The sequence below is a fragment of the Dipodomys spectabilis genome, unplaced genomic scaffold, assembly GCF_019054845.1.
Source record: "Dipodomys spectabilis isolate Male_0828 unplaced genomic scaffold, ASM1905484v1 ptg000174l, whole genome shotgun sequence".
Taxonomy (NCBI): Eukaryota; Metazoa; Chordata; class Mammalia; order Rodentia; family Heteromyidae; genus Dipodomys; species Dipodomys spectabilis.
Genome location: NW_024870851.1, coordinates 6,745,999 through 6,761,468, shown reverse-complemented (window position 1 = coordinate 6,761,468; position 15,470 = coordinate 6,745,999). Strand labels below are relative to the sequence as shown.

The 15,470-nt window shown below is 37.6% G+C and overlaps 1 protein-coding gene across 1 annotated transcript in view; it reads left to right on the top strand.

Annotated features, from left to right (window-relative positions):
• Cers6 (ceramide synthase 6) overlaps window positions 1-15,470 on the top strand; it is a 280,429-nt gene that overhangs the window by 200,456 nt on the left and 64,503 nt on the right. The window contains exons 5-6 of the mRNA XM_042694134.1: window positions 8,363-8,413; window positions 12,398-12,490. Of these exons, the coding sequence (XP_042550068.1) occupies window positions 8,363-8,413; window positions 12,398-12,490 (144 nt within the window). The remainder of the gene's footprint in view (window positions 1-8,362; window positions 8,414-12,397; window positions 12,491-15,470) is intronic.

Below are 15,470 nucleotides of genomic sequence, written 5' to 3'. Positions count from 1 at the left end.
CGTCACCTGAGCCCCTTCCTTACATAAGGCCCCCTCCCAAAATGCACTGTCTGCTGAAATCTCCCCTCTCACATCACCATGTGCACATAGGGACATAGTTAACAGCACACCATGTCCAATCCCACCATCCTCTGCCAGGGCTGGCTATAGGCAGGGTTTCAGTTAAAAGGGGACAGATCCCTTCTTGCTTACAATTTCTGTGATCCTCTACACATCATCTTGCCTCACATGGTCCCCTTGTCACCTCACCTGTTCTTTGCTTAGGGTATTTAATATTTAGTATTTATTTAGTATTTAGTGTCTGTACCCTTAAGCACCTGTTTTACCTATGAAGCCCATTGGTTGATGTCTAATAGAAAATTTAGAGATGGGAAAAATCACAGGAAGTAGTTGAAAACATACATTACCTTCAGATCAGACTTGTAGATAGATGCAAACACAAAGTTTCACAGGTGTCCAAATGAACTAAGTTAAAGTTGACTCTGTCTCCAGGATCACATGATTTAATCCATTGTTACATATATGAGTTTATTGGTTCTCACATACATATATAAAGCACATACCAAATATGAGGAAAACAGTTTTCAACTTAATTTTACCACTCTGTATAAATTTGCCCACTCTATAAAATTTTGGATGAAGAAGCTTTGTTTTTTGCTGACAATTCTGTTAGGTTCCCATAGTTTTCCACTGTCAATGCATACACAAAAATCCATAGATTTTGTATTTTCAATGCATATACAAAAACAGGGTCATCTTGGGCAATGGACCAGGCATAATGAATTCTGAGCATAGCTATTATAAATACATATGAAAGGAGAAATAACAAAAGATGTCAAGAGATAGTCACCACTGTTGTGGGTTAGATATCAATATCCCCAAACCCAGCTGAAAAGGTAACAGAGTAGCATCATGCTCAGATGTCAAGAATAAATGTTCTAAGTTTTCACAGAAAAGTATGGTTTTCTCTCTTGTACTTGGGCTAGCATATATTATAGAATCTGTACACTGGACCTGGGTTGAATAAACAGTAAGATTTCCAGTGTGAATTCATTGCAAATATGGAAGCACATTTCTTAAGTCTGTTTCTGACAATGAATCCTCAATATAAGTAAAAGTAGAAGGTTTAAATCCAATCCACTGAGGAGTGGATAATGGCTCAAGTGGCAGAGTGCCAGCATGAGCAAGAATTCAGGGCCATTATCAATACATACATGTGGGACATACATGTATGTATATGTGTGTATGTATACATATAACACATGCATATGCATGTTTGTGTGTATATGTACATACTCAGTGAAGCCATTTCAGAGTAGTTTCAGTATAAGCAATTTCCTAAAAGAATTTTCAGTATTTATATAACATTTTCCATATGTATTTTCACTTAATTTAGGGAGCTACCTTTCTAGAGTTTGTCACGTGTAATCTGAGGGTGTATGTGCTTAGGATGTAAACAGTACAGGGAACAGCTTGTGTCTTAGACTGTCTCCCTTTACTAGTTGCCTCAATTACCCTTTGTGAAAGTCAGGAAAGATTTTGTCAGAAATAGCAGAAAAAAATTGCTTCTAAGATGTTAACTTGGGGTAAAGACCAGTACACCTTTCATATCTTTGATGAAATAAAAAAATGCCTCTAATAGTTTATATGATTCATGTTCTTTTGTTTAACAAAGTGATTATTATGAAAGAAGTTACTGTCCATTCAGCTGCAGGGACCTACTGGTTCTGGAAAAGAGGCATATATGAGTATTTATGTGAGTGAATGCATTTAAACTGCTATTTAACACTTGTGTGGTTAACTAGGAACCCCTTTTCTCTTTTCTGTGATTCAAAATCTCTTCTCTTTAGGCTGTACTGACAACATTATTCCAGATGGTAACTGAGTTAATCATACATACCTACTCTATTTTTGTGAGTCCTGTGGCTGATGGAGTCTGTACAGTATAACTGATAAAAGAAGAATCTTGTTAAAGAATTAAATTCCTGACCCTTAGAAACTTCTCTACCGTTAAAGTAAGAAGTTAAAGAATAAATAGCACTCAAGAAGACTTATATACTTGGTTACAAATGCAAACAAAGGCTTCAGGGTAACCTCCAATAGTGCTCTGGCCTCCATCCTACAGCTAGGGCTGGGTTTGCTCTGGGAAAGAAGATCCACATATGACTCCCTTGGGACTCCAGTCCTTATGTACTTCTACTGAGTCATGTGTCTGGGAGAAAATGAGTATAATATAATAAATCCCATCGTACAGTGGTGGTTTAGATTGAGTGTTAGAGGTTGTTTCTCATCCACTATGATATGGCCTGTCTGATTCTTATTCAGATGTTTTTGTAAATCGTTTTGAATTGAAATTAGTTCATCTATAATTAAATGACTGGAAAGTATTATTAATGAGGCGTTGTCTTATGATGTTGTTAGTTAGTTCAGACTGCCATAAACAACAGAAAGTTTATTTCTCAGCATTTTGGAGGCTGGAAGTTCCAGATCAAGATATGACCAGAACTGGTTTCTGGTGAAACCCATCTTCTGTTATGTATGCAGATTACAACTTACAGATTTCACATGACACAACCCTTCTTCTGACTGTGTATGTGTGGAGGGAGATAAGGGAGACTGAAAGGTAGGGGGAGGGAAGAGATGGGAGGAACGGATAAAAAAAGAGAGGAAAGGGGACATGAACCCTGTTTGTTTAGAATCCACCATTATCATCCCATTCAAGCTTAATAGCCATCTAAAGGGCTCCATCTCCTGATAGGCATGTTGGAGGTTAAGGCTTCAGCATAGGAATTTGGAAACACAAATCAATCCATATCAGATGCAAAAAATTGATATAATGTCTGTTGACCAAGAAAATAATTCAATAAAAAACCTGAGAGGTCTTGCTAGTTAATCGACAACATGGGGCTCTTTCAAATAAGAGATTTAATAGCCATTGTTCAATATATTAAGCCAGATTCAGAGGCTTTTTCTGACCCCCAGGTACTCAAATTCCCATAGTGTTTTCCTTCAGTTTCCAGCTTGGTACACACAGAGTATCTAAGGGAAGTAGGGGAAGGATGGTGTAAGAGCCGGGCTGGCCTGGGTTTGAATTCCAGTTCTGCATTTACACCAGCTGGATAGTTTTTAATTAACTATGTCTCTCTGAGATTATTTCTTTAATTACAATTACCTTCATCCATATATTAGGATGTAGGCTATGCTACTAAACATGTGTGTATGTGTGTGTGTGTGAAATAAATATATTATTTTTTCACAGTGGTCTTTAATTTTTGTTGTAAATTCAAATGAACTATTTGTAAAGTATTAGATAAAGCATAATGCTGTTTAAATTAATTTAACTGGTTCCTTTAAAAAAATTTTAATATGGATAGCAGAAAATAAGACTGGCCAGATAGCCATGCCTACAGAACAGTTTCACCCAGTGGTTCACATCTGCTACAAATCTGCCTTAAAAGTTAATGAATTTGATTACTCATTAAAATATCTATCTTTTCCTTATATTTTCATTTTCTTTTTATACATTTATTTTTTTATATCTCACTACTTAAGGATAATAAAAAGAAAAATATTTAAGTTCATGACTAGAGTAAAGACATTTAACAATACTTAAGAAGTATAACTGAAAAAAAGAGAGAATTTATAATATGACATCAAATGACAGAAGAACACAAAACTTAAAAAATATATGACCCGCTGGGCACCAGTGACTAAGCCCGTAATCCTGGCTACTCAGGAGGCTGAGATCTGAGGATCATGGTTCAAAGCCAGCCTGGGCAGGAAAGTCTATGAGACACTTATCTTCAATAAACCACCAGAAAACCAAAAGTGGCGCTGTAACTCAAGTGCTATACTCACCTTGAGCTGAAGAGCTGAGAGATAGCACCCAAGCCCAGAGTTTAAGCCCCATGATCCACAAAAAAAAATTACATGACCCTTTGGGAATGCATGTATGTTTTGTGTATGTGTGTGTGTGCATACAGTAGCATGAATGGGAGCAAAATGTTAGCAATTTAACTTATACAAACAATGTAGGAGAATGCAGACCAAGGCTGATAATTTCACCAGAAATGTCCAGGGCAGAGCCATGTCAAGCACTGCAAAAGTTTTCTTTTTATCTACCAATGACAACATATGTGCAAGGAGATAGACCAACTTACTCCTTAGCTGTTGTGGGCAGAAGTAGCTTACATTCCTGTGCCAGAAATTAGATATATAGTAGTAACTAAGAGGGCAGTTGAGAGAAGAGCATGTCTCTAGATGTTATTTTACTACTGTTGATTACCTGCTTCAAATAGTTATTGTAATAATTAGAAGTAACTTATCAATGAATCCATATACACTGAATTGTGGAACATAACTGAGTGTTTAAAATCATTCATTCTATTTCCTTCTAGCACTGTCCTTCCTACTGAAAAATGTGACCCATGATCTAACAGTATCCGCATCATCCAGAGCCTTAGCCATGCAGAACTTTACCCCAGCCCACACTTACTGAGTCACAAACCTGTACTTGAATAATTTGGCAAGCTCTGAGCTGGCATGTTCTTTATAGATCTCATAAGGCACCTGCTGGCTACATTACCCTAAACAGTGACAACTCATTGTTGAAAATTCAATAGGATAAAATATCTTAAATTTGTAAAGTGCTTCATCACATTATTCAAATGTAGGATGTGATGAGGCACGACTGTACTCATGAGGTATTAGAACACCAACATTTTGGAGTCAATGAGTTTTAGGGATTTTCAACATTGATAACATCCTTGGTATTATAATGCCATGTGGGGAAAGCCTTCTGTTTCTAGAAAATGTGCTTGAATTGCCACACACTTTTGAGGTCCAGAGATTTCAAGGCCACACAAAACCTACCAGCACAATCACATTCATTGCAGCATTGCTTACCATAGTCAAGCTATGGAATCAACCCAGATATTCCTCCGTGGACAAATGGATCAAGAAAATGTAGTATATATACACAATGGAATTCTACTCCTCCATCAAAAAGAATGATATTGTGCAATTCATAAAGAAATGGATAGACTTGGAAAAGTTATACATATTAAGTGAAGTAAGCCAGACCCAAAGACACAAGTTGCATGGTTTCCTTCATTTGGGTAACTAGAATGTGCCTATAAATCTACAAGTAAATATCCTGGATGGTAAAAAATAAAAACTGGCACTTGTTAAATTATGCAGGTCTCTAGGCATTCATACACCGTGAGACCAAAGGAAGATAGTCTTAGGAGAAGACCACAGAGGCACAACAGCTATGTTTATCTGATCATATAAAATAAGATTTATTGAAATGAACACCAGCAAATGGAAGCAAGATTCTTTCTTTGTTGCTGTTTTCCTTTTATATTCCTTTTGTCTCGTTTATTCATTTATCTGTCTTTGGGAGGGTAAGCAGGGCACAGAAATGGTTGGAGAAAGACTGAACAAATACAAAAGTGATCCTCACTGTGTTGAAAATGAACTACACAGCTCATGGATGGAGACAGGAGGGAAAAACTGGGAGAGAGCAAGGGAAGGGATGACATTGTACAAAAAGAAATGTCCCCTTTATCTGACTTATATAACTGTAATTCCTCTATATCATCTTTATAATAACAATAAAAATGCATAAAAAGAAAGATGATCATATATCATGAAATGAAAAATATCATATACAAAAGCAAAAAGAAAGTTCATAGAACCACCCTTCTAAACTGAGGCTTTTCAGTGTATTTTAATCTTCATTATTTGTTTGTAGAACCTAAGTACTTCAGCATCTTGTAGTCCTAATGATATTATTGTTTAATTTTTATGGTATAATATGTAGATTTTTTTACATCAAATAAATATGAACATTATTCTGAAACAGATAACTAGAAAAATGGAATTTTTCATCAATGGAGAAATTGATAAATGGAATGATAACAACATTAAGGAATCAATCCAAATTAAAACAGATGTATATAATGGAGTATAAATATCAAATTCTATATCACTGTTAAGCTATAGGTTAAATACCTCTTGTCTGAATTGCTGGACCCTAAAGTACTTCAGATTTTTTTTGATTAAAAAATATTTATGTAGACTTTACTTTTACCATGTGAATATTCAGAATAGGGTTGTAGAGTCTGTACAACAAATGAGGAAAATCACTTTCTCCCAGATTTTTGTTTTCTTATCGAAGAACTAGAAATATATATATGATTTTATCCTCCAGTGTTGTCGTGATAATGTGCAATATTGGAAAGATGAACAGTGTGTATGGAAACTGACATACCATCTGGCATTGTGAGAGAGGAGTATACATGAATACATGTGTGAAAGCATTTATTATTAAAACATTTGGCAAAAAAGAGCTGAGTTTGGGTCCTCTGTCCAACTCAGCCCCCAGCCTTTGCTTTACATGAGGTGGCTGGAGCTCATGAAAAACAGACCTTGTCCACTGTATGGCCAGTCAGGTAGCAGGTTCACAGTAATGATGCGCATCTGATACACCTAGGGTTTTAGAAGCAGAGCAGTAGCCAAGATGTTCTAGTCAAGATGCTCGTAGAGGAAGGAGAGCTCTAAGCTGTAGATCTTTCTGGGTCCTGGACATCGTACCTTTACTCTCCTGCCTGAAATCACAAGGGATGGTCACATAGAAAGAGATCTTGTTTGCACCTTTACAGACAGGTGTGATGACTCCCTGTGATCTCCGGACTGATGTATTCAGAAAACTACTTCTAGGTTTGTAATAAACATCTCATCATTTCCCTTCAGGGACTTCCAGTTAATTGTGGATAAACAATTTGATCAAAGAAAATGACAATAACTAGCATATGTACTGTACTGTAAATAGATTTGGGTGTGCTATGTTCACACTTTAAAAACATAAACGTGTATTTAAAAATAAATGTTGACCTATATTTATATCTAACATATACAAAAAGACAAAGACGATAATTAAAATAATATTTGGTTGGTTTTTTTTTTTGCCAGTCCTAGGGCTTGAACTCAGGGCCTGGGTGCTGTCCCTGGGCTGTTTTTGCTCAAGGCTAGCGCTCTACCACTTGAGCCACAGATCCACTTCTGGCTTTTTCTGTGTATGTGGTACTAAGGAATCAAACCCAGGGCTTCGTGCATGCTAGGCAAACACTCTACCAGTAAGACACATTCCCAGCCCATTTTTGTTCTTTTCTATATATTCTGTATCTTCTTCAGTGAGCAAAAATGGACTATATCACTATAAAAATAGAATAACATAAACATTTATATCATTTGACCCTAACATTCACCCCCAGAGATGAATAATAAACACCAGTATTACAGATGAGAGAAATACAGAAAATAACTATGTAGCTCACACTCAGGAATTCAAGTGCAGTGAAATTTAATGATACATGTGAGCTGGACAAGTAGTAAATGGCAAAATCAGGGGCAGAGCAAATGAAAGAAATTGAATAGTGCTTGAATAAAGCACAACTTCAGATATCCTTTAAAGGTATGTCAGACCACAAATACTAGCCTCCTGAACATAATATACCCATTATATAGATCTGATGATGGTGAGGGGTTATACATTTGTATATCATGTATATAGAAATGTATACTAGAAAATGTTGGTGATTACAGGTGGCAGATGAAAGAGTCTGATAAATACAAAAATATGAGAAAGTTTGTGCTGATATTATTGGAGAGTTCAGCTGTTTAAATCCATCTGAATACATCCTTGATTATTACAAATGCTGAGAATCTGTGTGTATTCTGAGATTTTTTTTTTTTTAGTTATACAGCTCTGTAAGGCAGGTTGATGTCATCATATTAGGAATGCTTTGTCATACAGACCTATTGGTACGTAAGATATATATCTATATGTCACTTAATCCTGGCAAGGCATGAACAATATTGACTTATTCCACCTGCCTTCAAACTATGCTCCTCAGATCTCAGTCTCCAGAGTAGGTAGGATTACAGGTGTAAGCCACCAGCACTTGGTTTAACAATATGGGTTTGTAAATGTTGAATAAGAGGTAGGACATTTTTTGCTTAGTGAGTAGGATGATTTGTATCTACTCTTGGTAAGACCCTAGAGGCTCTGTTGTTAAGTATGGATGCATCCTCAATAGCAGGACTATATTTGTGACCAGCAGACGTCCCAGGTTGAAACTCGATGCAAAAGCGGTCTGAGATACTGCCAATTGAGTTTAGAACATTACTCAGAGAGCCACTATGCTTTAACATCCTGTTCCTAGCTGTTTTTAGTCCTTATATTCTCACACAGGTAAACTATTGAAATCATTAGAAGTATTGGAATCGTTGGAAACATCTCTTATCTTCTTAATGCTATTCTAAAACATGTAAAACATATTTGTTATTGTTTTTCCAGACTCCCTGGTTGTGGAATACAAGGCACTGCTGGTACAACTATCCCTACCAGGTAAGTAGACCTGCCCATCTGGGTCATACATAGTGATCTTCCTTAGGTCAAGTTCATGGTTTCTGGCAGTTGTCACTTACATTTTAGCTCCACCCCACTGATTGATTCCGGACATGATTTACTGAGGAAAATAGTTTGTATGTTCCTATTGTATTCAAAATCAAAGCCCAATTGCTTTCTCCAATGGTGTAAACTTAGAAGGTCCACTTTCTGGAGATTAGGATTTAATCAGATCAAGGGAAGTGTGATTCTTCTTTGCCTGGGTTGCTCTGCTTCTTATTACAGAACAGAATGACAATGTGATGACAGCACAAGCTCCAGCTGCAAGTGGGAACAACAAGCAGGAGCAGCCATTCAGAGTTCATCTCACTTCGTAACTCCCGGCAGCCTTTAAATATGTAAATCAAGCACCATCTTCTTCCGTGCAGAAAAAAATGAGTCTATATGATTACATATAGATGGTTTCTAATTAAAATTCTATATTACTAAAGTGAGATTAAGACATATCCCAGAAATGATCCTTAAATCATTTTCCATCCCTGCCTACTGACATACCTTTGCATCAATCCATGAATTCAATCATATGTATTGTTCTAGTTGCCAGATAAGTTTGCATTTGAATGTCAGTGGTAGAGTCTGTCTAAGAATTCCTAGCTAGGAAATTCCTAGATTAACTGGGATATGTATTATGAGAAAATGCAACTATTTTTATGTTGGCGAAATAATGAGACATACATTAGAGCAAGCAATTTGTTTGAGTTTGGGGTTGTCCTTTAGGTGTGCAGATGGTTAATGGGGAGCAGCACATCTCTGTCACAGAGTGACAACCTGGGTAAGGAATGGCATTAGATTCTCCTTGGGAAAATTCTTGGCTATAGGCACATTGCCCTGGAATTCAAGTTGACATTTCCATCCCCTTCAAGCAGTGTGTTTAGGTTGAAAAATGCAAACAAGTCACAGGATCTGGTTAGAGAAAGTTTAGTACACAAACTACCTGTTATAGACTGAGGCAGGGCAGAAATGCTCATGTACCATCATTGTAATTCTCAGAATTCAGTTATAATTCTCAGGCCCAACTTCTCTTTTGGTGTCTTAAGTACTTGGAATGTTGTCATTTAAGGCTCTCCTTATACTCTATAATAGTATACACACATACACACACACACACACAATTTCTATTTATAAGAGGATTTTAAAGATTGCTACAACCTTAATTGGAATGTTAGCCTAGCAGCTGCTGTAAGACCTCATAGCTAGCTATGAGGTAAGTTCTACAACATGGAAGACACTGAAACAAACCACTTGAAATGGGATAGCTACTCTCCTTAACTACCATGCAGTCAAAAATAATTTTCACATTCTTGGCTGGAGCTGAGCAATTACTTATTTGAGAAGACAAGTTGCTATGACTATGACAAAAAATGTAGCAGCAGACTGATTCAAAAACAGCACTATAGACTCAACACAAAAGGTTGAGGGTCTAGCAGATATCACTATTCTTAAAAATAAAAAATAACTGTGGAAGGAAAGATGTGGAGAAGAATTCTGATCAAGAATTAACTTCCACTGATGAGGCAACATGGCCTAACTGAATAATTCAGCATAAGCCTCCCAACATCGAGAATAAATCCATGTTCTCTTGATAACTTGGGAACAATGGTCATCCTTGGCAAATACATATATTCAAAAATCTTAACAGAGTTCTCTTTGCATGTGTATGGAAGGATTAAACACTAAACATGTAGTTGTTACCTTTATAATTATAGTGCTTTATATATAATTATGTTTAGTAGATTGCAGTTCAAAGTCAAGTTCAAATTTCCAGAGTACTTTGAAAGATTGAGCATGCTCATAAAACATATTTATTATGCTTTTAGCATATATATTACACAAGTAATTGAGATTTTTCAGATTAAAAAATACTAGTGCACTTGAAGTTTGTTACGGGCATACTCCTCCTCCTTGCATTTGTTATATTTTTCCATAGGTATGTTTTAAGATGAAAATAATATAAGGCTGCACTCAATTGACCTGGCCTCATATAGCTTGTTACGAGGAGCGGATGTTAGACATGAGAACCCTGATGCTCAGGTCATGAGGCCTCACTTACTCCGAGACACGGACTTGGCCTCCTAACCTGAATTAACTGACAGCAATTTCTTGTCAACTCTATAATTTAGACCTGGAATGAGAGTACTAATTTCTTAGAGGTTTCATGAGCATAAAGAAGTTAGCATGTGAGTGAGCTTCTTGAGCTGCTGAGTAGTCCATGAATATGGAAATTAGAGTACAGTGCTCTCTTGTGAACTCTACAGTTTCTCGATGTGATCTGACTTGTACTTAAGAACCTTCTAGGGCTTTTTCCTAGTTGATGATGCTGAGAGAAAGAAAATCTCACTAAAATTGAAATTTGACCTTGGCTGAAAGGATGCTGAAACCAGGATCCTATTTTGTACACTATTCTGTTCACATCTGCCAAAATATCATTGTGAACTCCTTCAAGCTTTAAATGGGAAGTTGGTGAGAAACATATTCTCTCCATGGTGACACTATGCTTAACTTAAAAAAAAGAAAAGATGCCTTTTTAAGTCATGTCAAACTGCCATAACAAAATTCTATAAAAAGAGATTGTGTTCCCTTGTTAATCTCAAAATCTTCCAAAGGCCCCACCTCCAACCTCCATCCAATGGGATACTAGGCCTCAACAAATAAACCCATACAGAGGGGCGTGAATTCAGCCATAGTCATGCTCATTGTCACTCAGAGTTTAGACCTGCTTTTTATTGGTATAAACTTACCATCCCTAGAGACACTGGAGAAGCCGAAGGAGGAGGTCAGACAAGGGGAATTTTAGAAAAAGGAGCCTTTACCTTGAAAATATCAATTCATAAAGGGGGTGTGGGTGTGGCTATCTAGTAAGAACTGAGTGCAATACCCAGTACTGCAAAAAAAATCCTGTAATGTATTTTGTTGTCAAAAACTCTGAGGTGGACAATTTCTTTCCTTGATACCTGTGTTTAAGTAACTAAGCAAATGCTTAGCTTCTTAGGATGGGCACTCATGCTGTTCCTGGGATGGAATGCATATGATACCAGTCACATTTACTATATATAGTATTAACTTGTGAGGAGAGGTATGTTCATGGTTGCCATCAGTTGTAAAGGTTTTTCATGGTAAACTAAAACATTCTATTCTAATCACAGCTCATCAAAAATGTTTCTGGAAAACTTGTCTTTAGTAGATGTATGTGCAAAATAAATATTTCTGACTTCACTTACTCTGTAAGCTCTCCCACCCCTAAGCCTCTGAGGCCATTAAAGCATGATCTCCCCTACCCCAGTCCATTGTTACAGGTAAGTAAACTAAAGCCCAGTTTTATACCCAAGCTATGGAGCTGTTCTTCATCTCACATATCCTTCCTGGGTGCCCAGTCTGGTATCTCTTGGAAGCCTTTCTGTTCCTCTGGTCATTTTATAAATAGTTTTAAATCCTTGTCTATGTCCTAATAACAAACAATGCTTTCTGATTACTGAAGAACTTGAAACTATGCCTCAGTGGCCCATCTGGGACTTCAGTTTCTGTCACTTACCTTCCTTATCCCAGTACATCCAACTCTGATAGATACTCCAGTATTATTCATAATATATATGCATTAGGTATATTTTTTCAAGTTGCCTAAGGAATTCTGCAGTAACTCGTGTGAAAGAAACGAATACTATTGTGAAATTGAATAAGGAATTGGAACCCAGAACTATTCACACTGGTTAATGCGTTTTGGGTTTGAGATGAAAAGAAAAAAAAAGTCATTGAGCTATGGATTAGAGGTGACCTTGAGAGCTCCCCTATCCACAAAGAGAATAGGGCAGGTACTTCATTGTGTAGCATGAGTCCATGTTACCTTTTAGCCCTGAGCTTGACCTGTTGGGGATACAAGTTGGGTTCCCTATTAACTATCCATTTTTCCTTCTTTCCTTTCATCCTCAGCCACTGACAACTGACCTTCACTACTATTACATCTTGGAGCTGTCATTTTATTGGTCTTTAATGTTTTCCCAATTCACGGATATCAAAAGGAAGGTAAGAGTGGCTATGTCATAAAGGCTTCCAAACCTATCTTTAGCAGCAGGTGAGTATAGTCTCTAAGACACTCAGTTCTTTTCAGGCAGTGCCTGATTAAGCCCTGCTTTCTGCTTTGTTAGAGAATACTTACTATGTTTGTGAGACTTTATATTTTACTCCTATTTCCCTTCACTCTTTCCCTCAAACTCTCAATGTTCTGTTCTCTATGCAAAAACAAGAGACCTAATAAATCCAGACAGCAGTCATGTTCTCAGTCTGCCTTTCAAGTCCCTACGTTCTCCAAATTAAATAAGAAAAGTGGTTTTGTGACTCCTGAGAGTAAAGGCTCCATGTTGCAGACCTGCAGAATGAATTCCTCGATGAAAGTATTATCAAGTGTTAAAATGTATCTCAGAAATGCAGTCTTCCTAAAGGAGTTGTTGTCCGGTTTCACCACTCCCTGCCCTGTACTGCAATGGCTTTTGCTGAAAGTACTCATGATGCCCTGAGTGGTAGGCTGTTCTTTCTGTTTCCATTCTACCAGTCTCTGGGAAGAATTACCCCGGGGTTATTCACTGCTTGCTTTTTATTCAACACCATTTTCTCAATATTCCCACACTGGGATCAAACCTTCAAAGCTGCTTCACTGGCCTCCATCTTAATGCCTGAGGTACTATATATTTTGGTGTACCAGGGCTCCTGACACCAGTTACAGGATGATAAATCCCTGGATGATGGAGCTTACTTATACCTCACCATACTTCCAACCATATATAATTCATGTGCCAATAAATCTCAAAAGTTTCTCTTCTGCTTCAGATTTTTTAGAAGGTTCACACTTTCACATTTCTAGTCATCAGGAATAGTATTGTGTTCTTTCTTTGGTTGTTATATTGTTTAAACTTCGTAACAACTCCAACAATTCTAATTAGAAATTTGCTTACATTTATTTTACATGAAAAATGTTCCCAACTGAATATATGATCAGCCTATTTTGTTCTTTCTCCAATAATCCTTCTAACAACAGTCAGGGAAGCTGGGGTGTTTCCCACTTCCTTAATGTCATCAGCACCTTTAGTCTGAGTCTTCTCTGCATTCACCCAGCCTTATTATAATAGCTTCCTAATGGTCTGTGTACTGATCATCACTCTTATCTGCCTGCTAAAGAATGTTTCTAAAGTCTTCAAGAAAAATCCCAAACTACCTCAAGTAATATTCAGTACTGTCGATAGCATCTCTTCTCCAGGTCTGATACCCTCGTCCAACACCCACAAGTGCTAACTAGAAGTATCTTCTCACTTTTGTCCAAAAATATTCATTTTTCTTGTGCATCTTTGTTCTATGCAAAAACCTGTAGCTAGACTATGTTCTTATTTCTCCCTTGTCAACAAACCAGACCTAGCCTTAAAGTAACCTCTTCTTTGAAACTGTATTTTATCCCCTCAAAGGGTGTTACTACAAGCCTCGTTGTGTTTAGCTCAAGAGAGCATCTTACACTTACCATATTGTGTCTTTACAGTATGGCAACCTGCCCCTCCCCTTTCTCTAGTTGTGGAGGAAATGGAGAAATGTCTTAGTTTACTCAGGCTATATTAAGAAATAATTATAGACTGAGTCAGTTACAAACAACAGAAATCCATTTCTGATGTTCTAAATCATGGTGCTAAGATTCAATGTCTCTAAGATGGCACCTCCTTACTCGGTCTTCTCATGGTGGAAGGGACATGTGTCTCTCTGGAGACCTCCTTTATAAGGAAACAAATTCTATTCAGGCAGGCAAAGGGTATTACTTCGGAGCTGAGGAGTCCAACAGGAATACAAACATTTAGTCTATAGCAGCAGGATATGTTCCTCTTTGCCCCCTCATGACTATCAACACACTCAGCTGTGGTAGTGATTGGTGTGCTTAGGTGTGAATGAATACATGGTCTCAATTCCTTTGTAGACAGGACTGTACATGATGGTAGAGCACAGTACTGTAATATTTCATTCTTGGTTGAATCACTAATCTGCTAAATTGCAAATTTGTATCCAAGTGGCAGCTGAAAATCACATAGGAATTTAGAAGCCTACAATCTGAGTCCCCCTTCCTAAGAATGCTCTTCCTCTTTCTAGTAGTAGTGGCCTGCATGGACTGGCAAAATCAAGTCTCTCCTGACATTTATGCCTGCCAGGCCATAGTATATGCTCTCAATCTTCAAAACAAAATGGAGAGTCTCGGTCAGGTCTAGCAAAGGCAGAGTGGATGACTCTGCAGTAACCCACAGTTCATCAGTTCCCTTATAGATTGCACCAAACACACTCGGGCAGCTTCTAGAAGCATTTAGAGACTCTTCAGCAAAGACATCCCAAATGGATCTCCGCAGTAGTATGAGCAACAGATCTTACCGGCTGATATTGTATGTACCATGTTCCATAATAGGCCCATTTTTATGTTTTATACTCTTTTGGAGGATTCCATTTATCCTGGAGGAGTCCATTTATCCATTTATATATAATACTTACAGAACAAAGCAAGAGGAGTAGAACATTCTTTCTCTTTCTTCAACCTGAGAAAATGGATACCAGGAAGTCTGTGTGAGTTATCAAGGCCAGGAATGTGGGAATGAATTAGAGCTTGTGTTTGCCAGACAAAGGTCGCCGTGACTCATACACAGGTGTGATACACACACTTCCTGCCTACCTCTGCTTCTACCACACTGTTGACATGACAGTTCTTTCTCGTTTCATTGGTTCATCTTTTGTTGATTAAGAATTAGGAGTGCCATCCAGAGACGAAGAGATTAATTAAGGTTGGAAGTTCTCATCCATCGTTTCCAGAAACTTAGCCTTTATTTCCAGAAGTTTAACCCTAGCAAGTTATTGCTGTTCAAAAAGGCACCAAAGCCCCTCCACTCGCTTGAGCTTTCTCCTTGTACTTGTGTCCCACCTTTCAGTGAGCCAGTGGAGCTCCGCGAGTCTTCATTGCTATAAAGCCTATGACGGTGATCTCAGTATT